Source organism: Kogia breviceps, chromosome 13, assembly GCF_026419965.1.
Source record: "Kogia breviceps isolate mKogBre1 chromosome 13, mKogBre1 haplotype 1, whole genome shotgun sequence".
Classification (NCBI taxonomy): domain Eukaryota; kingdom Metazoa; phylum Chordata; class Mammalia; order Artiodactyla; family Physeteridae; genus Kogia; species Kogia breviceps.
In genome coordinates this window covers 43,127,423-43,151,160 of record NC_081322.1, presented here as the reverse complement: position 1 = coordinate 43,151,160, position 23,738 = coordinate 43,127,423, and the positions used below count along the sequence as shown (strand labels likewise).

At 46.3% G+C, this 23,738-nt stretch overlaps 1 protein-coding gene across 3 annotated transcripts in view; it reads left to right on the top strand.

The window, feature by feature from the left end:
• The window catches only part of FYN (FYN proto-oncogene, Src family tyrosine kinase), a 212,292-nt gene that overhangs the window by 174,485 nt on the left and 14,069 nt on the right, over window positions 1-23,738 (top strand). The window contains exons 9-12 of one of the 3 annotated variants that reach the window (XM_059083616.2): window positions 371-535; window positions 3,781-3,960; window positions 6,014-6,090; window positions 6,183-6,336. In XM_059083616.2, the coding sequence (XP_058939599.1) occupies window positions 371-535; window positions 3,781-3,960; window positions 6,014-6,090; window positions 6,183-6,336 (576 nt within the window). Of the gene's footprint in view, window positions 1-370; window positions 536-915; window positions 1,072-3,780; window positions 3,961-6,013; window positions 6,091-6,182; window positions 6,337-23,738 lie in introns of all 3 variants that reach the window. The other 2 variants (XM_059083617.2, XM_067011674.1) reach the window with 2 other exon arrangements.

Here is a 23,738-nt window from a genome sequence, read left to right as displayed (position 1 = left end):
CCAGATGTGCCTTTTGAAATCAGCGGAGGTATTTGCAGAGTTCCAGAAGACATTTTATTAGCACATAGGGCTGAAAACATTTTTCTTACTCAGTGAGCACAGAAACCAAAGCTGTCTGTATCTGTATATACATATAGACTATATTAGACCTGAGGGTATGCAGTCATCCAAATATAAAACGTCCTCTATTCTACCTCCAATGAACATGTTTCAGCATGTGGTGTCTAATCTTCCAAGACCTGTATAGTTCTCTGCTGACATAGCACTGTTTTGAGTAACACTGTGTGCTGGCTGGGCTTGTGCACCTGTAAGTGTTGTTTCACGTGTTTGCTTTTCTTTTCCCCTCCTGCTGCTGTCCCTGCCCCATCAGAGAGAGCCGCAGGCCTCTGCTGCCGCCTAGTAGTTCCCTGTCACAAAGGGATGCCAAGGCTTACCGATCTATCTGTCAAAACCAAAGATGTCTGGGAAATCCCTCGAGAATCCCTGCAGTTGATCAAGAGACTGGGAAATGGGCAGTTTGGGGAAGTATGGATGGGTATGCTGAGACTCAATTACTCTATTACTAGCTTTCTTGTTTGGGAAGTCCCAAACATCAAAGATGGAAGGTGAAAATAAAGACTTTTTTGGCCAGGAAGAAAATGTGAATTACTAATAATTTTGATTTTGATTTCAGAATTCTGGTCAAGATTGGAAAATGGCTCAAATGATACTACTATATGAGCCTCAATTCATAAACCAGTAAATGGTGCAAGGAATATTCTAGCCTGCACCAAATGCCTTCGTTTCCAACTGCAAATGTTTGTGGAATGAACTCAGTTTCACCGTAAAGGGCACGTCACCTCCCATCTCTCCTAGTGCATGCATGATTATGGATTATAAGGACTGTGTTTTCTTTATTAATTCCCTTTCCTGTAGAGAAAGCTGATGGTTTGTGTTTTAACTTAACTGTGATTGCATCGAGTTGTACCCCACAAACTTCTGGATTGGCTAAAGATGCTTGGGAAGTTGCACGTGATTCCTTGTTTCTGGAGAAGAAGCTGGGTCAGGGGTGTTTCGCTGAAGTGTGGCTTGGTAAGGCAGAGGGCACATTTTGTTTTGGCTGCATCTCAAAGCCAGTTAAAAGAACAGTTTTAAACAAAAACATATACAGTCGTTGGGACCAAGACGCTTAACCTGGATAGCCAGACGGGCACAGGCCATCCAGATTATACCCTTCTGTCCTACTTCATGTGGTTAATTAAGGCACGCACAGGACAGGAAACCAGTACAATAAGACTCTGGTGTTTCCTCTTCCTCAGATGTGGGAAGGTAAGATTCTATAGCTGGGCTAATGCAGGGGAAGACCACGGACTTTTTTTGCTCAGTAGCCTGGATTTGAAGCTTTTCTAGCTGATTAACCATGGGCAAGGGGCTTATTTAATCTTCTTGAACCTCAGTTTCCTCATCTGTAAAATTGGAATAATACCTACATCTTAGGATTGTCTTGAGAATGTCATGGAGAGTATGTTTAGAGTCCCTCGCGTATAGCAGGTGCTCAGTAGACACACATACTTCTCTCGTAATTTGGCTGTCATGTCATTGATCAGGCCAACTGCACTGCCCCCCCCACTGCTTTTGTAACACCCTGAAACATCTGTCAGTAAGGTGATGTTGGTGCTTACGGAATCCTGCTTCTTACTTTCTTAGAGTCAATTAAAAGCAATATAGGTGGGTACCTGTTGATTTGTGTGGTATAGGTATCTAGATGTGATCTGCATTAAAAGATTTAATACAGTTAAAGCACTTAGAACAGAACCTGACAACTAGTAAGTACTATCTATAGAGAGAGGGGGAGAGAGAGAGAGATACACACTCAGATATACACGTGTATGTGAGTATGCATATGCTATTATAATAAGTATTATCATTATAATTGTTTTCAGAGTCCACATTATTGTGTCCATCTCTGTCTGGAATTTAACTCTCATATTGTAAAATATATTCATATGGCCTTCCTCTCCCTCATCAGCACCCAATTTATAATTGTATTTGTGGGTCCTAAGGATTTCTTTCAATGCCGTCACTCATAAAATCAGGAAGATTTAAACCCTATACAAAAATTTATTTTCAAACTTTGTAATTACCAATTTTAAATCATTACACATGTTAATTAGGATTTTGTTTCCTACTGAACATAAAACACCATGTTGGGGCAGTTCAGGTTCAGGACGGAAGGCTGTATAAGTAACCAGGTTGTTATTAGAGAGGAGGATCTCACTCTTTAAATTTTGAGGGTGCCAAAACACTCACATAGACCACTTACAAGGTGTTAAATTTCCCATTTATGTTTAGTGGTCAGTTCTCTATAAGATTTGAATGAACTCTTCTTTAAACCACTTATTCTTTGATAATTTATATTTTTGTAGGTGGCATGCTGTGATTTTATGAATCATGTTTCTAACAGGGTAACAAGTGTTGCTCCACTTTGTAGAATTTTTTAGTTCTAAAATCAGTTATATTAAATATAAAGTTAATTCAAACCAGCCCTCTTTTCCAAATAGAAAACAATATAATCTTAGTAGATTTTTCTGTTTCCCTTATAAATAGTTTTAATTCAAAGTCATAGGACTAATAATGGATACACATAGAATTTAGATTTTTTTTTTTTTTTTTTTTTGGTGCTGAAAGAGAGCTGGAGAGAGAATCCAGTTCCATTTCTATATTTTACAGATGAGGTAAATGACGGTGATCATAAACCAGGCCTGCCTCTGAACCTCCTAGATTTTTTTTTAAACATGTGACGTTCAGGTATCTCTATTCCCTCTTAGCTGCTGTTTAATTTTTCCAGTCTATCTGATAGAAGTCATTGTTCTTGTGGCTGACCATCAGTAAGCTTGAGGAATTTTCCTTTACTGGGTGAAGCGTTGGCAAGTGGACCGAGAGCTTCTTGCCAATGCTTATCAGCACACTTAGCTCAACTTTTCAAGGACTCAGTCAAGCAGCTTATCCATTGCTGACAACTGAAAGTCTAGAGGTAATCTCCAGACATCCTCAGTGTGTTGCCATGTATTTTTAAATGGCACACCCCATAAAATAGAGCTTAATCTAATTTCTTCCAAGCTCACTCTACTGCCTAAGGGATGGCTCTTGGATGGCCAGTCCTGTTCTAACCCGTAGACTTTCATCCTTATAAAGAAGTATCCAGAAAGTACTAGGGATCTAATGTACAACATGATAAATATAATTAACGCTGCTGTATGTTACATATGCAAATTGTTTAGAGAATAAATCCTGAGTTCTCAAGAAATAAATTGTTTCTATTTCTTTAATTTTGTATCTATATGAGATGACAGATTTCACTAAACTTAATTGTGATAATCACTCCGCAATTGTACGTAAATCAGATCATTATGCTTTACACCTTAAACCTATACATACAGTGCTGTAGGTCAATTATATCTCAGTAAAACTGGGAGGAAAAAAAAAGATGTATCCATCCAGAGCTTTTCATACAAATTTGTCATCGCATGGCTGAGCCAGAAAGGGAAAGTGATATATATCAAAATCACAAAAAAATTTTAAAGAATTATAAACCATGATATAGCCACAACTAAACACATTTTTCCTGTTGAAAATACTTGACAGAGTCCTTACATTTGTCTTTGTTCAACAAAAAAAATATGTTAAGTTTTTTTTAAGTTAAAATCCAACTTTATGCAAATAGCTACTCACTAAACAACTTTTTTTTTTTCCATCAAAAGAGGATCTTTGGTTTGACTTGATATTGTGGGGTGTCTGCAGGTACCTGGAATGGAAACACAAAAGTAGCCATAAAGACTCTTAAACCTGGCACAATGTCCCCTGAATCGTTCCTTGAGGAGGCACAGATCATGAAGAAGTTGAAGCACGACAAACTGGTCCAGCTGTATGCGGTGGTGTCCGAGGAGCCCATCTACATTGTCACCGAGTATATGAATAAAGGTCAGGCCAGGCCTCTCGGGCTCCCCCCTCACGGGGACCTGCAGGCTTGTTTCGGGGAGGGAAATGGAGCTGCCTGCTTGCTTTTTTCCTCCTTTCTCCATGAATCAAGCATTCTTATCAAGACGTACAAATTGTGTGCTCACTAATGAAAACATTTTAAGAGCAGTCTATGACCTTGAATTTTCCCCCCAGATTCTTGTGAAACACAGTACCTTTTGCATGCTGCACGTGTCAGGAGTTCCAGCTTCTCTCCATAATTAAAGAAATTCATATTTAGTATCGGGGTGATACAGAGAGCTATAATAGTTGGCTGTTATTTGGAATGCCAGAGCTTGAGTTAAAAATTAAATTTTTTGCAGGGCTGAACAATTAATATCAGACACTGATCTCTGGGTTAAATTTAGTCTCCATCTTTTCAACATCTTTTTTTTTTTTCAGCTCTCTTCTTAAACATCAGTCGTAGAAAGACATGCTTTTAAAGAGCACATTTTAGTCTCATTCCTTTTCTCTCTTTCTAATCAAAGCAATATTGTTGGGGATAAGGCCAAAGATCACTTTGTTTTGGAAAAATAGATGAACCAAACAAGAAACAGCCTTAAAAGGCAATTCGTTGTACATCAGAGGACACCAGTGTAATTTTTCCTTTCCACGTACTTTCTTTTAAAATACATTTGGAATTATTCCCTGACAGATTGTTTGTCCTTTGTACTCAGGGTTATTTGGTAAATAACTTTGTGATTAAAGCATGAAAAAAGTCACCAATGATCACATGAGCCTCCAGCCTCTGCCTGTGATTGTTTCAGCCCCAGTGTTCATTCTGAGCTCCTTAGGCTGTGTCATCACAGTGGCTCCGAAGCTCCAGCCATTGTGTTTCAGATATCTTTTAAGGCCTGATTGGCCATGATCTAATGTGGGGAGCTACCTGCCCCACCCTGTATTCCTCAGATACTCTTTTCTTGATTTAAAATCTGTCAATAAGCTGGGCCAGTGATTCTAAACTTTACTTTGTATCAGAGTCACCTAAGGGGCTTCTTAAAATACAAGTTTCTAGGCCAGAACTCCCACGTTTCTGATTCAGTAGTTGTGGGGTGGGACCCGAGAGTTTGAATTTCTAACTATTTCCCCTGGAGTTGCCATTCTTGCTGGTCCAGGACCACATTTTGGGAACCACTCGGCTGGGCCCTCTTTTCCCGTGTTCACTCTCGTTGGGGGTGCTGGTCGGGAATGAGATTGCAGTGGTGCAGCCTTTCAATATGTTCTTCCTATGACATAAGGGGAATTGAGTCCTGTTTTTTCTAGTTTTAATCCCATTTCTGGGGTCCCTAGAAATGGAGTCACCATAGTTTTTTCTTTAAAGGTATCAAGTTTTTATTTATTTATTTATTTAAAATTTTTATTTATTTTGGCTGCACCAGGTCTTAGTTGCAGCACACGGGATCTTCGTTGCAGCATATTTTTGGTTGTGGCATGCAGGATCTATAGGACTTCTTAGTGGTGGCACGTGGACTCTTAGTTGCGACATGCATGTGGGATCTAGTTCCCCTACCAGGGATCAAACCCAGGCCCCCTGCATTGGGAGCTCGGAGTCTTACCCACTGGACCACCAGGGAAGTCCCACCATAGTTTTTGTTTTTTTTTTTTTTTTTTTGCGGTACGCGGGCCCCTCACTGCTGTGGCCTCTCCCGTTGCGGAGCACAGGCTCCAGACGCACAGGCTCATTGGCCACGGGGCACGGGCCCAGCCGCTCCGCGGCACGTGGGATCTTCCCGCACCGGGGCACGAACCCGTGTCCCCTGCATCGGCAGGTGGACTCTCAACCACTGCGCCACCAGGGAAGCCCCATAGTTTATTTTTAAAAGGTAAAACTGCCACCTTCCAATGCATAGATTTTCTTCTGCCCTGTTTTTTTTTTGTGTAAACCTTTTTTTTTTTATAGATAGCACTATTTCATTTAATTACCTCATTACTTCTAATAAGAAAACCAAGTACAGCCCTTTGTCGGGAATTTTTATCTTTCAAAGGAAATCGAAATGGTTTTATGTTTTGCTCATAGGAAGTTTACTCGATTTCTTAAAAGATGGAGAAGGAAGAGCTCTGAAGTTACCAAACCTTGTGGACATGGCAGCACAGGTAGGCCCTGTGGTACCTCTATTCCTGCCCTAGATTTACTGACGTGTGAGTACACGGAGCCACATGTAACATGTGTTCCTCGGTTTCCACAGGTTGCTGCGGGAATGGCGTATATTGAGCGCATGAATTATATCCACAGAGACCTGCGGTCAGCAAACATTCTCGTGGGGAATGGACTAATTTGCAAGATCGCCGACTTCGGATTGGCTAGGTTGATCGAGGACAATGAGTACACAGCAAGACAAGGTGGGCACTTGAATGAGGAAGGCTCGTGGTCACATCCCACCCAGCCCTTCCTCCCCCCTTCCCTTCCTTCCTCCAGAAAATATTTGGACTGTCATTCTTTGGCTGGGTTCTTCCTTCTTGATCTGGAGGGAATCTGACAGCTCTGCAGGTGGGAGACTGTTGAGGGTTCGGTGCGTAAACGAGACGTTGCTTTCTGGTGCGTGAGCATCTGCTGATGTCCTCCTGGCTCGTGCCGCCCTCCTCCCCGCACCCAGGCTTGGGACACTTTGCCTTGGGAGGAGAGGGCTGTGGAAGGCCAAGAGAGCAGTCGAGTAGTAGCTCATCACTCCATCGAAGTCTCAGCCAAGAACCGAAGGCACGCTCACTGGAGAATTCAGTAAAGGTGTTATTTACAATGGCCCGGGCAGGGTTTAGGAAAACCGACAGGGCATGATGCGGCATCCCAGAGCTGGTAACAGCACCAGAGCTAAGAACGAGCAGCTGTGCAGAGAGGCCCCCTCGGGTGGAGACGGGCAGCTGGGGCGGATCTGGGGGGTGCTTGGCCGAGCTCACTCTTCAGCCCTCCTCCAGATCTTCTGCCAAACCCCACTAGAGCCAGCGCTCAAAGGAGCCCATTGACAAGTCCTGATGGGTCCAGAGCAGGGAGAAGACGAGTAGAAAGCGGGTGTAGAGGGCTGACAGAAGAGAATAACTCAGTCCCTGGAGAAGCTCCACCTCCTTTCATCATCCCCTCCATCCTGCCCCCTCCAAAGATTTATAGGAATTAACCTCTACATAAAATACATCTCAAACCAGCAGACACTCCACTGGGACAGCTTTTCAGATGCTTCTAGAGCACTAGATACTGGGGAGGGAATTCCCGGCATTATTTCCTTTCTTCCTGGAACCTCACGCAATGGTCAAAGGATAAATGTGTGGAACTAAGTGTGCAGTTTGCAGTCAACGTAGGCTCCTCATGGAGAAGGTAATGCTCGTGTCTGAAGGAAAGGGATCACCTTCATTGTTATTGTTTTTAACCAAAGCCTAGTCATTCCGAGCAAGGCTGAGCAGTGACCAGAGTGGATTACGGGGCAGTGCTTTCTACTAGAGGTTATCATGGCCACCTCTGCCATTCTTCTTCTTTCTTTCCTTCTTTTTTAATTCTTTCATTTCATGCCAATTCTTCGCTCCTTTTATCCTTCTCAGCAATCTCAAGTGATGAGGAAAAACACTAAACTAAGACCTTGCCTCACACAGATGCTGTCCAAAGGCTAAATTACAGGTCGGTCAGACAGCTTGGCTATTTGAATTTCCCCAGCACGTGGCAGTTCTTGTCCTGGAGCCAAATGCCCACACAACAAGCAACACACACGCACGCACACGCACACACACGCGCACACACACACACAGTGCCCCCGGGTCTGAGACCTGGGCCTAAATGAGAGAGTTTACCCTGAGGCAAACCTGTGAGATCCCAGCTCAGGGACCCGGAAGGAGAGGAGAGCAGGTGAAGGTTGCGAGACATGAATCTTTGATTTAGGAAGGGGTGGGAATGGAGTGGGTCGTTTCAGCATCGTTCCGTGTGTGAGTAGAATTCTGGGGCTGGAGGGAGCAGTTCAGGATTTGTTTCTCCCCTTCTCCTGGGCTCTGGACTCTCTAGAATTGGTTGTTAACAGCCTTGAACCATCAGTAACTGAGAAGGTTGCAGGACCAGAAGCCCGAGCGTGCTGGCAGGGGCGCTGTTGACAGGGCTGGGTATTTAGTTCACGGGGTGAGATGCCCCTGGCTGTGGCCCTGGGTGATTGGAGTCGGGGGGCAGGCATGTCAGGAGCCCCTCGAGGCTGTCCGCTCACAGTGCACTGCTGCTGTGAGGCAGGGCCCGCGTGGCCACCCTCAGCCCTGGCCATCCTGCCTTCCCCCCTGGAGAGCTGTCCTGACTGCCTTTCTGGTGGCTTCCTCACCTTCACCATCACCTTCCCAGATGCTGTCCTGACGCCCTTCAAAGGGTCAGCTTCACACCCTTAATTTCTAAATAGAATCCTCCACCCTTCCCTCTTAAAATTATTTTTTCTTCTCTCTTCCCTTTTACAAGTATCTTCCCATCCATGCCAAACACTAGAATGAGATGAGTAAGTAGAAGTAAATGAACTGGAGAACTGAACCGGGGGGCAAAAAAACAAAGACTGGGGCCCCGGGATTTTCAAGGAGAATAAAAGAAATGCTGCAATGGAGGAAAAAGAAGGAGCAGGGGCATTTATAGGATACCTACCCAGCGCCAGGCCCGAGCGGGCAAATGTGAGAAGTGGAGCAGGAAAGACAGAAACAGGCTCAGAGGGGTTAAGTAACGTGTACAAAGTCACACAACTAGTAAAAGGGCAGAGGCAGGATTTGAATCCAGATATGGCTGGCCCTATCGCATCTGCCCTCTTAAGCTATGCTGTCTCTCATCAAGACAGTGATTAAAAGAACAGAAAATAAAAATTAAGAATGTTAGTCATAAGCTCCTTTTCCCCTTTATTTTATGGAAAAGGTTTTAAGGGGCACCTTCTAAAGTGCATGTGTGGGGCTTCCCTGGTGGCGCAGTGGTTGAGAGTCCGCCTGCCGATGCAGGGGACACGGGTTCGTGCCCCGGTCCGGGAAGATCCCACGTGCCGCGGAGCGGCTGGGCCCGTGAGCCATGGCCGCTGAGCCTGCGCGTCCGGAGCCTGTGCTCCACAGCGGGAGAGGCCGCGACAGTGAGAGGCCCGCGTAACGCCAAAAATAATAATAATAAAAAAAATAATAAAGTGCATGTGTGAGGGAGTTGGAGGACCTTCATTTGCCAGCTCTGAGACAGCCCAGCTGTTTACAAAATGCCTCCCGAGGGTCTGCCCTGCCCGGGCCACTTTACGAGGCAGGAAGGGCCTGGTGTGTATCTGCCGATGTGTTCTGCAGATGGCACGCGTGCTTCATGCTGAAATTTCTGCGGGGGATTAGTCAGTTCCTCCAGACAGCTGCTCCACATGCCTGAAGATATTTGCACATCAGGTTTTATGTTCCCCACAGGCCACAGCCTGGCTGCATCTTGATTATGGAAGTGTGGGCAGTGTTCAGAAGCATGTGCCAATCACAGGACTGTGAGTGACCATTGTTTCTCAACACAGTTGTGAGGTTCCCATCTAAGGCACACGGAAATGTCTGTCGCCCGCCTGAGTGGATGAGCTGGCATTTCCCCGGGGACCAGCAGAGCTGGAATTGGGACCTGGGTTAAACTGCCCCTCCTCTGTTCCTTTCCTCCTCCCTGCCCCACTGGAGTGTAAGCAGCAGCCCCGTGTCGGGGAGAAGGTCAAGACCAGACCCAAAACCTGGGAGGGTGGTCCTCGGCCGACAGCATTCTGGAGGTTGCTAGAAATCATTTGGTATCGCTCATTCTCTGTTACCTCTGCATGTCCCCCAGTGACAGCAGCTAGATCTTCTTTAGTCACAAACTCTTGTTACGTTCTGTCCAATCAGGATCTCTGAGCAATGGCAAAATTAATTATTTGAGTGCCTTTCAAAGTGAAAGGGCTTTGCTAGGAGCTGCTGATAGAAGCCAAAGACTGCACGGGGGCAGGCAGCAAGCCTGGAGTAGAACCAGATTTGAAACCCCGCCCTAACATCCACCAGCTCTGGGGCCTTGGGCAAGTTACTTAACGTTTCCACACCTCAGCTTGCTTATCTGTAAAGTGCAAATATACTTTACCTGCTCTGTGCTTTAATTTTTGTGAAGATTAAGTGAAACAGCACATGTAAATTGTTTAGTGCAGTGCCCAGCACGTAGCGACTGGTAAATGAAAAGGACTCTTGTTATCATATCCTGGACAAGACTAAGTTCTTGGGGGAGAAACAGATGCGAAAATGGGCTGTAGACACGTGGAAAGGCTCAAACACCATTCTGGAAAGGGAGAGAGGGGTCAAAGCTAATTCCCTGGTGGTCACATGCGCGTAATCATGAGGATAAAGTTGCCAACAACAGGAATGAGTGAGTTGGGAAGAAGGTCTTATTTTCAGAGAACGAGGGTGAGTTTGGCTTGGGATTTGTAGAGCTTGAGGTGGTTGGAGCAGTATGTCCCAGCTTGGTGCCCAAGCCCAGAGAGGTCAGTCGGGGTGCCTTGACCTGCTGCCACCGCCATGGGACCTCAGCCCTCCGCACCACGGCACCACCCCTCAGCTGACCGTGGCCTCTCACCCCCAAGCCGCCTGCACCCTCCCCTGAGTTCTGATCACAACCCCTCCAGCCATCAGTTCCTCCAGAGCTCACACAGATCGTGGGAGAATTCTTGACACACTTTCTTCATGAGTTTTCAGGAGGCTCCGTGCTGACTAATGTTGATTTAAACATAACAAGCTCAGATAGACCTGGCTTATGTATCAGAATGGCTTGCTTTCGTGGACACATTATTTTTTTTTTATTGAGCCATAATATACATACAATAAAATGAATAAGTCTGAAGTGTACAACTCAGTGAACTTTTACATATGTATATGCCCCTGAAACCACCCACAGATGAAGATACAGACACTGCCAGCCCCCTAAGGACCTCCTCAACCCCTTTAGCCAGTCACCACTCCAAGGGGTAGCCACTATTTTACCTCTATCACCAGAAATTCCTTTTTCCTGTAACTGAACTTCATATAAACAAATCATACAGTATTACTCTTTTGTGTCTAGTTTCTTTCTCATCAGGTTTGTGAGATTTATCCATGTTGCTGCACGTAACAGTAGTTCTTTCCTTTTCATTTCTGAGTAGTATTCCATTGTACAAATAGATCCGTGTATCCATTCTACTGGTATTTCTAACTGAGGGTCTTTATGAATTTAGCTGCCGTGGTGGTGGTCATGTCCTCCTACCTCCTAGGTATATTCCCTGCAGTGGAATTGTTGGTCTTAGGACAGGCCTATGCCACCCAGCAGGTTTTGTGGCCGTATCTTTAAAGATAGAATACACAGTCACTGCGTTGCTTACTGGTGGTGTACTTACCTGTCGGCTGCTAAGACAGCCTGATGAGGATGAGGAAGCTGTGGTTGGCAGTCAGGAAGCCCGCGTCTGAACTAGCTCTCACTTACAAGGTTGGTGTGTCCCCAGGCAAATCACTTAACCTTTTTGAGCCTCATTTTTTAGCATCTGTAAAATGGAGGTAATAAAAATAATAACCTCACATAATTAGTGTGAGAATTAAATGGGCTCTCTATAAAAGTTGTTGGAGGGTTGTGAAATATAAAAACCATTCTTATAACCTGAACTTTTTGTGTTTGATGTAAATTTTCCTTGAAAGGGGTCTTTATTTTCTTACCTAAAAAAGATTTTTAAGGAAAAAACTATTAGTAATCAGTAAAAAAAAAAAATCAATCTCGTAAGAGAAAAAATATATTATTTCATTATTTTACAGCCAATTCTATTTATCTGGGCAGTCACCATTTCATATTACCTACATGCCCAAGGGCCCCTCTGACCACACAGCCGGAAGCCGGTGGTCTACTCACCGTCTTCCCCAGCAGATTTGCCTTCTCAGTTGAGAACTGTCCCTGCCTCGTTGCCACTGTTGTTTTTAACCTTGTCAACTCTGAACATCCGATGGGCATTCTCAGCAGTGTCACTGATGGTTGTGCATGCGTCTGCACACACACACACACACACACACACACACACACACATGCATGCGCAAACGTACCACCCCCTTCCAGAGACGGCAGGGACTGGATTGGTTAAGAGCGTGCCCCATGAAATCAAATTATCTTGATGTGAACAGTAGCATCACTGCTAATTAGCTGTGAGGCTTTGGACGAGTTACTTAACCTCTCTAAGCCTTTATTTCCTCCTCTGAAAACAGGGATAATAATAGTTATCTTCCTCAGAGAATTGTTGTATACTTCCCTGAGAATATACATAAAGCTCTTAGCACAAAGCAGATGCTGAGCTGATAGTTGTATAATTTTAGTTAGTAGAGGTACCAATAGTAACATCACTACTGTTGATCCAGTGGAGTGATAGTACTGCGTGCTCCCTCCCTCCCTCCCTCCTCTCTGTCTCTCTGTTTCTGTCTCTCCCTCCTCCCCGCCCCCCCGCGCGCGCAAACACACACACACACACACACACACACACACACACACACACACACACACACACACACACACACACACACACACACACACTCCCTCCCTCCCTCCCTCTCTTGGTCTTTCCTGACCCCCTCCATAGGGTCTCCCCCATGAAGGACCTGCCTATTTAACCCTTTCCTCTCCTGATATCACAAACACAGGAACTTAGAGTTGCTCTGTATTTGAGGGTGCTTGTTTGTTTATTTGTTTGTTTTAAGGTCTAAGTTAATGACAGGATCATTGTTGAGAAAGCAAATGTCAAGGCGATTTAATCTTTGGATCTTTGGAATGTATGTAAAAACAGGGGCATTTAGGACTTTGTATAAAACTTGCTGTAGGTTAAGGTTTGTGTATTAATAGAAGAAAAACATATCTGTTCAAATGCTCCCAGTATTGAGGGTTTAAATTGAATAGATTATTATCTGGAGGAAAATTCACGTATAAATTTGACTGCAACGAATTCATAATTGTTGCGGTTTTCATGTTAATTATTTCATGTTAAAAAATTGTTACTGCATAAATTAACACATTCTTTCATGGAGAACATATTTTAGAAAGATTTGTTACTTTAATAACTCTTTGTGTATTAGAAATCCCAGATGCCTGTACTAATTAAATATAATCAGATTTTGGATTCAAAAAGCACAGTAGCCATTTAACACAAACAAGCAGGCAGCTAGGTTGAGAAACACAGTCAGGAAGAAGTGGATCCCTGTTTCTTTCAAATTTTGAATTTCACAATTCAGAACTGTGAATTCAATTCCTGTCCTTCCTTTGTATTGCAATGACTGGGGATTATCAGACTCAGAACGCCAGCTTTCCAGCCCAAGGGCTCCTGCAGAATTATTAATCAGCCTCTTCGGAGGCCCCTGTAATCCGGTGGCAGATCAAGGCTGATCTCGCCATGAGATGCCCTCCCTCTGCCTCCGTCGGCACATGCGTTTCTTGTTCTCTGTCAACAACAGCACTGCAGTTCCCACACAGTGTGCTGTGACCTGAACAGCAAATGTCAGGGGAGGAGGGGAAGAAACCCTTTTAATTATTGAATTTAATCTAATTCTTCCCATGCTAGAGAAACAAATCATCCTTTGACGAAAAGCAGACCCCTTTCCAGTACAGCCATTGTTTTAAGCGCTGAGCAGGAAGCTCGTCTGTTTGAACTGACCACGCCGCCGCCCGTGCCACGGTCAGGGCTGCTGGTCATGGTTGGTGGGGGGCGGGGGGGGTCTGCTGAGAGCCCGGGGCTCCCCCGCAGAACGCCCTGCCCTCGGCCAGGTCCCAGCCCTCCTTCCTGCTGAACTGAGGGCTGCATGCCTGAGCCGAGCCCGGTTCCAATAAAGCCTCCCAGTTCCCGAGTTTGGTGCACTGCCGTCACAGGCAGAGAGGGCCTTCATTTGTATTCCACCGCGCACCCGGGCTTCCACCGGCTTTTCCGAGAGGGATGCTTTGTTTACGTGCGCGGTCACAGCGGAGCCCCGGGGCCAGGTTAAGCGCGGGTGGGGGGGGGCGGGGGAGCGGGTCACACTGCTAGGGAGAGGCACGTGTGTGGTGCAGACCGTGTTATCCTCGGAGAAAGGACGTGTGGAAGCCAAAGACTAAAAGGAAAAGAAAATTCACCCCTTCCTCCCCCACTCTTTCTTTTCAAATTAAAACTGTTTGCAGGGAGGAGGTGGACTCATTCCTTCCACCCGCATAGTCCGGCCGCCCCCTGACTCTGCTCCTGGGGGCCGGGGGGTGGGGGACAGGTGGGCCTGCCGTAAGCCCTGGTCACTGAGAGCCCGCTTGTCTGAATACCTTTCCCCTTTCTCTGAACTGGGCGGTCACGTTTTGTATTCCGTGTGGGTCTCTCTCTCCTTTGTGCTGCCTTGAGCAAAGCAATTTGGCAGTTGTTTCTGAACGGTCAGAGCAAGTCCTTGGTCTGTGCACCCAATGTTTCTTAGTAATCATCAAGGAGGAAGCAGATGGTCACCCTCTGTGATTTTAAAGTGTGTAAATAGGAGCTACATACTGCCAGCAAACATCAAAAATGTCACTTGGCTTCCTTGTCTTGCTTTGCTGGCAGAAGGAACTCCTGCATTTGCATCACCCTGATAATCAGGGACAGACAGTGCGAGTGAAAACCGTCCCACGTCTTGAAGGAGAGTGCACAGCAGCATGGGGCTGGTCTCCCCCAAGGCACGGGGCCGGGGGGCCGGGGGGCCGGGGGGGGGGCGGTGTGGAAAAGCAACCCAAAGTGGTTACTGTCTTCTGTACATCGTCTCTTCCTTCCATTTCTTCATGACTCCCAACCAGACCCTCAGCATGACCACCAGCTGTTCCCAAGCAGGATCTCCAACCCCAGTGCTTTTCCTTGCTGCCTAGCAGACTTTGTCACATGATGTCAGACTGACCCAGGCCCAGTGCCCCTACTGGGGGTGACTGGATTCTCGAGGTGATTTCTGTGTTGAGCAAAACCCCAGACATCCGTTTTTTACTTAGCTCTGAATTCTCACCACCCTGAACAGCAGCATACAGATGGTTCCAGAGCCCTACATGCAGCTTTCTTACCTTGTGTTCTGGATAAAAGATCACAAATGTGGTGTCCATCGTACTCAGGCTATGAATCAGAGTTTTTGTTCTGCTTTTGCTGAAGGACAATTGGAATTATTCAGCACTTTGGTGTTCTAGAACAGCAAGCAGGGCTCCTCCTTTCCTCAGTTCCACCCAAGATAGCCACTTCCACAAGTACCCCCTCCCACACACACACACACAGTTGGCACTTCAGACAAAGTCTTTTTTTTTTCTTTTTTCTTTTTGGTCACACACAGTTGGCACTTCAGACAAAGTCTTCTTTTTTTTCTTTTTTTCTTTTTTCCTTTTTGGCCATACTGCGCAGCATGCGGGATCTTTGTTCCCCAACCAAGGATCGAACCCGTGCCCCCTGCAGTGGAAGCACAGAGTGTTAACCACTGGACCGCCAGGGAAGTCCCAGGCAAAGTCTTCCTGATGAGTCTTAGATCTCCTTCCTTAGAGCACAGGGACCAAACACCCATGATTTCAGGAGATGCTAATTAATTTCATTCTTTACTTTTGTGTTGCAAGTGAGAGTTATATCCTGGGTTGTCATTGGTCACCATGGGGAGGAGGGTGATGGGGAAAGGCAAGCAGCCCGAGCTCCTCCCCTCACCTTCTGGCTCCCCCATAGATTTGTAGAATAAATGTCACAGCCTGCTTTCTGTTCTCCTCCATGTAAGGCACTTCTACCCCTCCACAGTTTACCTGCCTGCCTGTCCTTCCTCAACTGCAAGACTCCAGGACCCGTGCCTCGCCTCCAGCCTCATCCCCCATTCTCCCGGGGGCTGGGTTTGGTCCCCTCTGTCCTCTCGTTGTCCTGATTAGGCTTTTACTACCCGCCGATGGACCATCGACTCCCTCCTGTCTGGTCCTCGATGTGGGGCTCCCCTTGGGACTTGGCTCATCCCCTGTCAGCCTGAATATTCCTTCCGCGAATTCGGCCACGCTAGACTTGGGATCCATGCCTGGCTAATCGACCCTCGTGTTTGCAGCGTGTTCAGGCCCTGCCTCTGGTCCTGGGTTCTTGTCTTCCTCAGCCGAACGGGGTCCTCCTCCACCCGCATCCCCAGAGGGGACAGCACAACACTCCTCCCTACTCCCCGCCTCCTTCCTTCTCAGACTGCTCGCTCGCCGTTATGCCGTTATGCATTTCAGATGGAATATCATCTCAATCCATTGTACCGTTTACTTTTCGTTTATTTTTTTTAAACGTGGTGCTAAAACCTTATGAACCTAAAGTAGAAATTGCCACAGAATGTGTCACCAGGAATAACTGGAAAACACACAGTTGTATTACTCCAGACGTGTCTGGGAAATTCCAAAGTCATTCCTTTGGCCTAGTGTGAAAATTCTGAGTTTTGCTTTGCCAGGTTTTATTGGGTTTGAAATCATTGTTTTGTTTGAATAACCACAAAGTTCCAGGTCAGATCAGCTTTACCTCCTTCACAGGATATCCTGCCCTAGTCCTACCTTATTATCCCTCCTTCCCCCCACCCCACCAATATAATCAGCTTCCTGTTATTGGCATAGTGCATGGTTTCTTTTATTCTCCAGGGTAACTTTAAAGTTAAAGTATTTCACATTATTTAATACTAGATGTAATAATCTGCAGAGTTTTAGGCGTCATAACTAAAGAGGGTTCTGGATGGATCTTTGCTTCAGAAAAACAGTGTCTGTTGTTGATATTAATGCCTTTCCTCCTTGCAAATGCTATTAGGGCACCACTTGCATTCTCTGTAGGGAGGATTTGGCAGCTTTTACTCTCTGCTGGCTTTGCCTTCTCCACCTCGGCCCAGGTTTTAGCCATAGGGGATATTTTCAGGGCTGTGGAACTGGCCTGGTCACCATGGGAAAAAAAAAAGAGAGAGAGAAAAGGCTTGACAGTCCAGGTGTCCAGTAAGAGCCCGTGATGTGAGCTACCCACCACGTGCCCCCCACCCCCGCCCCAGGCCTCTCCTGGCCCTTTCCTGGAGCCCCAGGAAGAACCGAGGGTCACATTGCAGCGTTCTCATGTGGCCGCCTCTACCCAAGCCCCCCAGTCCCTGGGTACTTCCTCTTTCCCCTCTCTCCTGAGCCCTCTTGTTCCTAAAGGCAGCACCGCAATTTAGCTTTCTGTTGGGTTTGCCTGTGAGCTCTGTCCCACAGCTGCCTGGAATGTCCTAGGGGAGGAGGTGACTCCCACTGTGCTGGGGGCTCACTGGATGCTGAGCAAGTTCTCGGTGATTGGTTGCTGAGTGTATTGGGTTTTCTTCATTCTCCGTCCCTCCCTTGAAGTTTGGAGAGCTGTGGCTGGCCTGATGCAACTCAGTGCCTTTGCATTAAGGAAAAATTTATTTTACCTTATTAAATTAATATTATTATTATTTTAATAAGGTAAAATAAATTTTACCTTATTTTATAAGCCCTTATTTTACCTTATTAAATTAATTTAATTTATTACGGTAAAATAATAGGTGGTATTTATTTAGGTATAATGAGATGCCAGGTGCTGTGCCGAGCCCTTTAAATTATTTATAATTCTCATCACAATCTCATGAGGTTATCATCATCCCCAGTTTACAGACAAGGAGACTGAGACCGAGGGGGCTTTTAAATGGCACCCAGCAAAGCCAGTGTGCGCACCCAGGTCTGCCTGCCGCTGGAGCCCCTCTCCTAGATGACTGCCCTGGCCCTCCACAAATGGCCACCCCAGCCCAGCCCCCAGTTTGTCTTTGCATTGTCACTAAGTATATTCACTGCCCGTTTCCTGGCTGACTTCCACACACTTAGTCCAGGAGGCGGACCGGAGAGTGAAAGTCTGTGCAGCCTTCGTTTGAGCATTTGAAATGCTGCTGCCGTCACCTTAATGCACCAAGATGCATAAAGTACTGTAAGTAACCGAATCAAGTGAGAACTGTTTCTGTTTAAGGCAGAGGAAAGCAGATTGCCTGGCCCCTGGGGATAAAGGACCTTCATTAACTTGATTGGGACCTGGGGGTTGGGATGAGCCGTTCTGACCTAATGAATTTAGCTGGTCCCCCTGTTTTCACCTAAAAACCAGGAGCCTTCAGTCACACTGTCCTGGAGTGTGTGGTGAGGAGGATTTTCTGCCTGTAACTGTAAGGGTGAAAATAATTATTTGTTCCACAGCTGCATTGTGTCACTCTCTTCTTTGTTCTGTTTGACTAAATTTGTGTAAAGGAAGAGAATCTCTGTGGCCATCAGTGTTGAATAAATTGCTAGGTTGACCCTTTAGCCAATTAAAACATTTATTGAGCAGTTGCTGTTGAACCAGCCTTAGGCAAGTTACTGTGGAGAAGATCAGTATAAAACGTGGTCTCCAACCTCAAAGGATTTACATTCTATTTAAGGAAAGACGAAATAACTTAGTAGAGAGACGTGTTGGAAGCATGGGCGTGGCAGTAGTGGTTGAGTGTTTGGGGTCTGGAGCCAGACTCCCTTGGCTCAAATTGCAGTTCCACCATTTACATGCATCCTCTGGCATATCGTTTTACCTCTGTTCAGTTTTCTCATCTGTAGAACAGGACCGTTATTGGTGTCTGCCTCGTATGTGTAGAGCACTTAGCATGACGCTTGGCACTTAGCAAGCACTCAATATATGTTTAGCTATTGTGGGAGCCACTATTGTCAAGCATTAAACTGTTGTTCCTAGCACTGATTTCCAAGAGCACTGGTGAGAACAAAGAAGGCTGGAGTAGTCACAGGGGACTTGATGAGGGAGATGGGGCTTGAGCTGAGCAGGCTTTAACTAAGCAGGCGGAAGGAGAGATGACATTTAGGGTATGTTAATGTAAAAGAGGCAAGTTCCTGGTTATGCTGAGTGCAGGGTACAGGTTACGGGAAAGCAAACTAGGCTAGAGTAACTGTGTGTTTGGGGCAGCAAGAACCAAAGTGGAATAGATATGTGGGTCCTAGAAAACTGGGTGGGGGATTTTGACTTAATGCAGTAGGGAACACACTCTATGGTTGCCGGGGAGGCAGGTGTGGACATTAGGCAGCTGAGGTTTAAAAGGATTAACTGCAAAGACAACGAGCTGAAGGCAGGGCACCTGGGGCTCGAGGACCAGAGGGATGAGGACCCAAATCAGGTTTTGGCCGAGAACTTAAAACAGGAAAAAGGGAGAGTTTGAGAGACTTGCCAAAGAGGGAAACAAGAGGCCTTGTTGGTGGATTGGACATTGGGTCTAAGGAGAGGGAGAAGTCCCGACCGGCTTTCAGGTTTTTCACCTTGAAGCCTGGCAGAGTAGGAATCTGGCCCCCAGAAAAGGGATAGTAGAAAGGAACTCCATTTGCATCCTAGACTATTAAAGTGAGAATCAACTTTGTCAGTCATCTAGTCAAATTTTCCACCTACAAGAATTTCTTTTATAACAAACTGTCTTATTCATAGTAAAATGATTTAATGAAAAATAAATTGAGATTTGCAGTTACCACCTTTGAGATACAGGCGGGACATCCTAGAGGCTTTGTCCCTTAGACGTTTGCAAACTGAGAACCAAGACTTCAGATGAAAGACAGGGTCTGTCCAGTGTTTCCTGCCCAGTTCACACAGAGATGCCGGCAGGGTTAGTCACGAGAGAGAGGGCATGTTCCCCCAGGGAATCAGCAGAGGGAAGGGTCTACAGCACTTAGGCCTCGATAACACACTTGGAATCAGTGAGAGGGAAACTGAGGAAAAGCCTACAGCAGAGACAAGAGAAATGCCTAGAAAGAAGGGAAGAGCATCAGGGAAGAATAAACTCAGAAAAGATCATTCACTTCTCATAGAAATGTTTGAGCTTTACAAAGTGTTGGAGTATGCTAAGTTTCACTCCTTTGTTTCTGAGATGATTTGTATTACCCACATGTGAGAAGTGTGCTAAATAGCACGAATGTGGGCTTCCCTGGTGGCGCAGTGGTTGAGAGTCCTCCTGCCGATGCAGGGGACGCGGGTTCGTGCCCCGGTCTGGGAAGATCCCACATGCCGCGGAGCGGCTGGGCCCGTGAGCCATGGCCGCTGAGCCTGCGCGTCTGGAGCCTGTGCTCCGCAACGGGAGAGGCCGCAGCAGTGAGAGGCCCGCGTACCGCAAAAAAAAATAAAAATAAAATAAAATAGCACAAATGTGACTAGAGCCACAAGTTAAATACACATGGTGACAGAAGTGACAATAGGCACGTCATCTACCCAGGGGCGCCCAACCCTCAGACCAGTATCAGTCTGCGGCCTGTTAGGAATCCGGCCGCACAGCAGGAGGCGAGCGAGCAAAGCTCTGCCACTTTGCTGGCATTACCGCCTGAACTATCCCCCCTCCCCAACCCCGGTCCATGGAAAAATTGTCTTCCACGAAACTGGTCCCTGGTGCCAAAAAGGTTGGGGACCGCTGATCTACCTAATTGCTAACAGACACCTACAGGCCTTGAAATGTCATGACGCTTTTCAAGAGTTTTGAAAAGTCAAAATGCTTTCCACATTCTGGCTCATCACAGATCATTCTCCAGGTAATAACGTGTTATTTCCATGTTTTAAAGACAAGGAGAGGGTGAGGTAGAGGATGCTCACAGGCCCCAGTGGCTCCCCACCACACCCAGGTGGGATCCGGAGTCCTTAGTGTGACTTGAAGAACCCACAAAATCTGTGCTTGTAGCCCATTTTATTCTTCTTTATAGCACTTGTCGCTGTCTGACATATATAATGGCCATTCGTTTATTTTCTCTCCTTCCCAAGCTAGCCTGCAGGCCCCCTGAGAGCAGGAGGCTGCATTCACTGTGGTAGCCCCAGCACTAAGGACCATGCCAGGCACATAGGAAACTCCAGAAATACTTATGGTAGGAAGAGAGAGAACAAAACCAGTCCAGCAGGGGTGGGGTCTTTTGTTGTCTTGTGGACAAACTTTGATAACTGAATAAATCCACAACTCTCTCCTTTCTCTTACTTAAAACATGGATGGTTTGTTAACCTTGCTCTAAAGAAGACCAGTGAGGTTGAATGATTGCTATCGAGTCACCTGCTTCCATCCCAGTCTGTTAAAAAAAAGGATTTTGCACTTTCTTTTGCTGTGAATGCTCCAAGGCCTCTGGCCACCTTGTCTTTCTGTGGCTCTTACCCCCCAGCTTCAGCCCCAGGCCCCTCAGAGAGCCAAGTCCAGGATTCCCGCCACCTCAGACAGGTTCACTCAGACCCAAAGGGGTTCTGAACACACTTCCTCTGGCACTAAAAATCAGGGTTTTTCCAGGTGTTTTTAAGTTTCATCAGTGTGTGACAGATGCTTTTCTACTGTAGTTGACAGTCGTCAAACACTTAAAAGCCCATCCAGATGGTGATAGACAGTGACACTGGTCACTGAGGACAAGGCAAGGACTCGCCAGACAGCAGGGGACTGATAATAAGCCCCATAAGGAACCGAGGTTGTTCAGCCTGGAAGGGAAGGCCGGATGGGCTAATCAGGGTGCAGTCACTCATTCATTCAGCATCCCCTTATCTAGTGCCTTCTTTGCATGAGGCACTGGGCTCAATACTGGAGACATGGTGGCCATCCAGAAAGACATGCGCCAGCCCCCAAGGACAGTCTCTATCTATGGAGAAAAACACACTTCTGACAACTCACATGCTTACTGCACTTAAATGGTAACAGCTGCAGAGAACCAGACACTCTGGCAGTGCAGAGCTAGGGAAACTGCCCCAGTCTTAGTGCCCGGGCCAGGGTTCCCGGGCCAGAAGCACTTAGGCCAGGAACAAAGGAGAGCAGGAGTCAACCGTGGGGCCAGGAGTAGGGTGGGACTTGCGGCAAAGGCAACGGCCTGCCTGGAGGCCCTGCAGCAGGAAGGACGGTCAGAGAAGGTCACGGGGCCAGCCAGGGAGGCAACAGAGGAGGTGAGGCTCAGGATAACAGGAGGAGGCTGGGGAGTGGGAAGGAGGGACCAGATTGGACATGTGGGCCCAAGTGGAAGGAGGCAGGTGGCAGGGAGCAAGCGAGGACTGGAGTGCAGGTGGTGAAGATGAAGATGGACAGACACCTTCAAGGGTGTGAAGTAGACTCAATGTGGACGACGCTAAAGCAGCAGAGGCCAAAGATGACTCCATGAAGATCTGTCGAGCTCCTCTAGGTAGGCTCTGTGCTGCTTGTCTGAGTGCACAGTGAAGAACCAATAGACACGGCATCCAGAAGGAGGATTCTCAGCACTCCGGTGCCCTCACTTAGGCAGCGTACAAGGCAGCAAACACTGAAAAAGCAGCAGAATCGTGGGGGGGGATAAATTTTGGATGTTGTGTTTGAGAGGCCCTATGAGGTCCCAGTGGAGGCTCTGAGGAGGGAATTGGTTTTACGGGTCAGGAACTCAGGAGGGGAGGTCCTATCGGATGATACAAATGCAGGCATCACTGGAGTCAGGATAGTCACTGAAGCCACGGGAGTAGAATTCCCCTGTTGGTCACAATGCTGATTCCCACTTGTTTCACATCTCCGGAGACTTTAGAGAAGCAGGCATGAGGTATCTCTAAGAAATGATTATTTGAAACACTGCTATGTTTACTCGACACAGAAAATAAGTTAGCCTGAGGCTAGCTGGTCCTCTTGCTATTCTGGGAGGTAAATGACCAAAGTACAAAGATACTCTACCTGTAGAGTGGTTCCAGGACCTGGGCCCCAATGACAGCACCAAGTCAGGCTTTCAGCAATGAGTTAACCTTGGGAAGTTGGTAAAATCTGCAGACACTGCCTGGAAAACATCAGTGGAAAAGATGCTTTCAAGTCCATACATAAATACATATAGATTATGAGTGGCCTTTTGTCTGTTGGCTTAAAAGAATCCTAGACTGTTTAATTCAGTAAGAAATAAAAACTAGAGTGATGATAATTTCTGTATTTTTTAGTTCACCTAAACATTGAACAAGCACACTAAGAGTTTCCAGGTCCTTCATAGCCTGTGGTATCAGTGGCACAGATCATCATACCTGCATCGGCTGCTGTTATTTCCTCCAGTGAAGTACAAAGGAGAGGAAATTGTGTTGGCATCAAATCCTGTTCCCAAACAAGAGAATTTCAGGAAGAGCAAATCAGCTAGTTACATGACAACACCAAGTTCATTGTGGTGTAGGTGTCCTGACATTGTCCCCTTTTTTCTACAAATCCATACCAATTAGAAGACAGCTTCGATCCTGGCTTTATGCCTGCTGTGATATCTATGAAAAAATCTGAGGGAGGAGAACTTTATTTTGAAGGAAAAGGCAATGTCTACACCTAGGAGGTCCTTCCTTCCAGGCTTCTGAGGTTTCCTAACTTTGCCCAAGGAGAGAGCCCATCCAGCCGCCAGCAGGGTGGTATCCTGGGCAACCTTAGGGATGCCGTTCTCGTAGACGGGGGTTTGCAGTGTGCAACCGCATGGCCATTTGCAGAGACCCCTGCCCAAGCCCCGGGTGAACTCTCCCTGATGTGGAGCTGCATCTGTACCCTCAGGAGGGGGGAAACGAAAATGAGGGGAAATTGAGGTAATGAGATGAGTAGAAGAGTGAGCATTGATTAGTTCTCAGTTGAAACCTCACTTAATCACTAACAGCTTATCAGTACTTTAATTCCTTGAAACTGTAAGTTATCTTTAGAGAACCTTCTTTTGTCAACAGTGGCTGCTATTTTGGGCCCAAAACAAAGTAGGAGAAATCAGACAAAGACATTCTTCATTTTTTCCCTTCCAAAATGTATTAGGTATAAATACATTGCTTATCTTAGAAAGAAAACTAATGCAAAATAAATTTATGTAAGTAAGCTCCTGCTCGTAA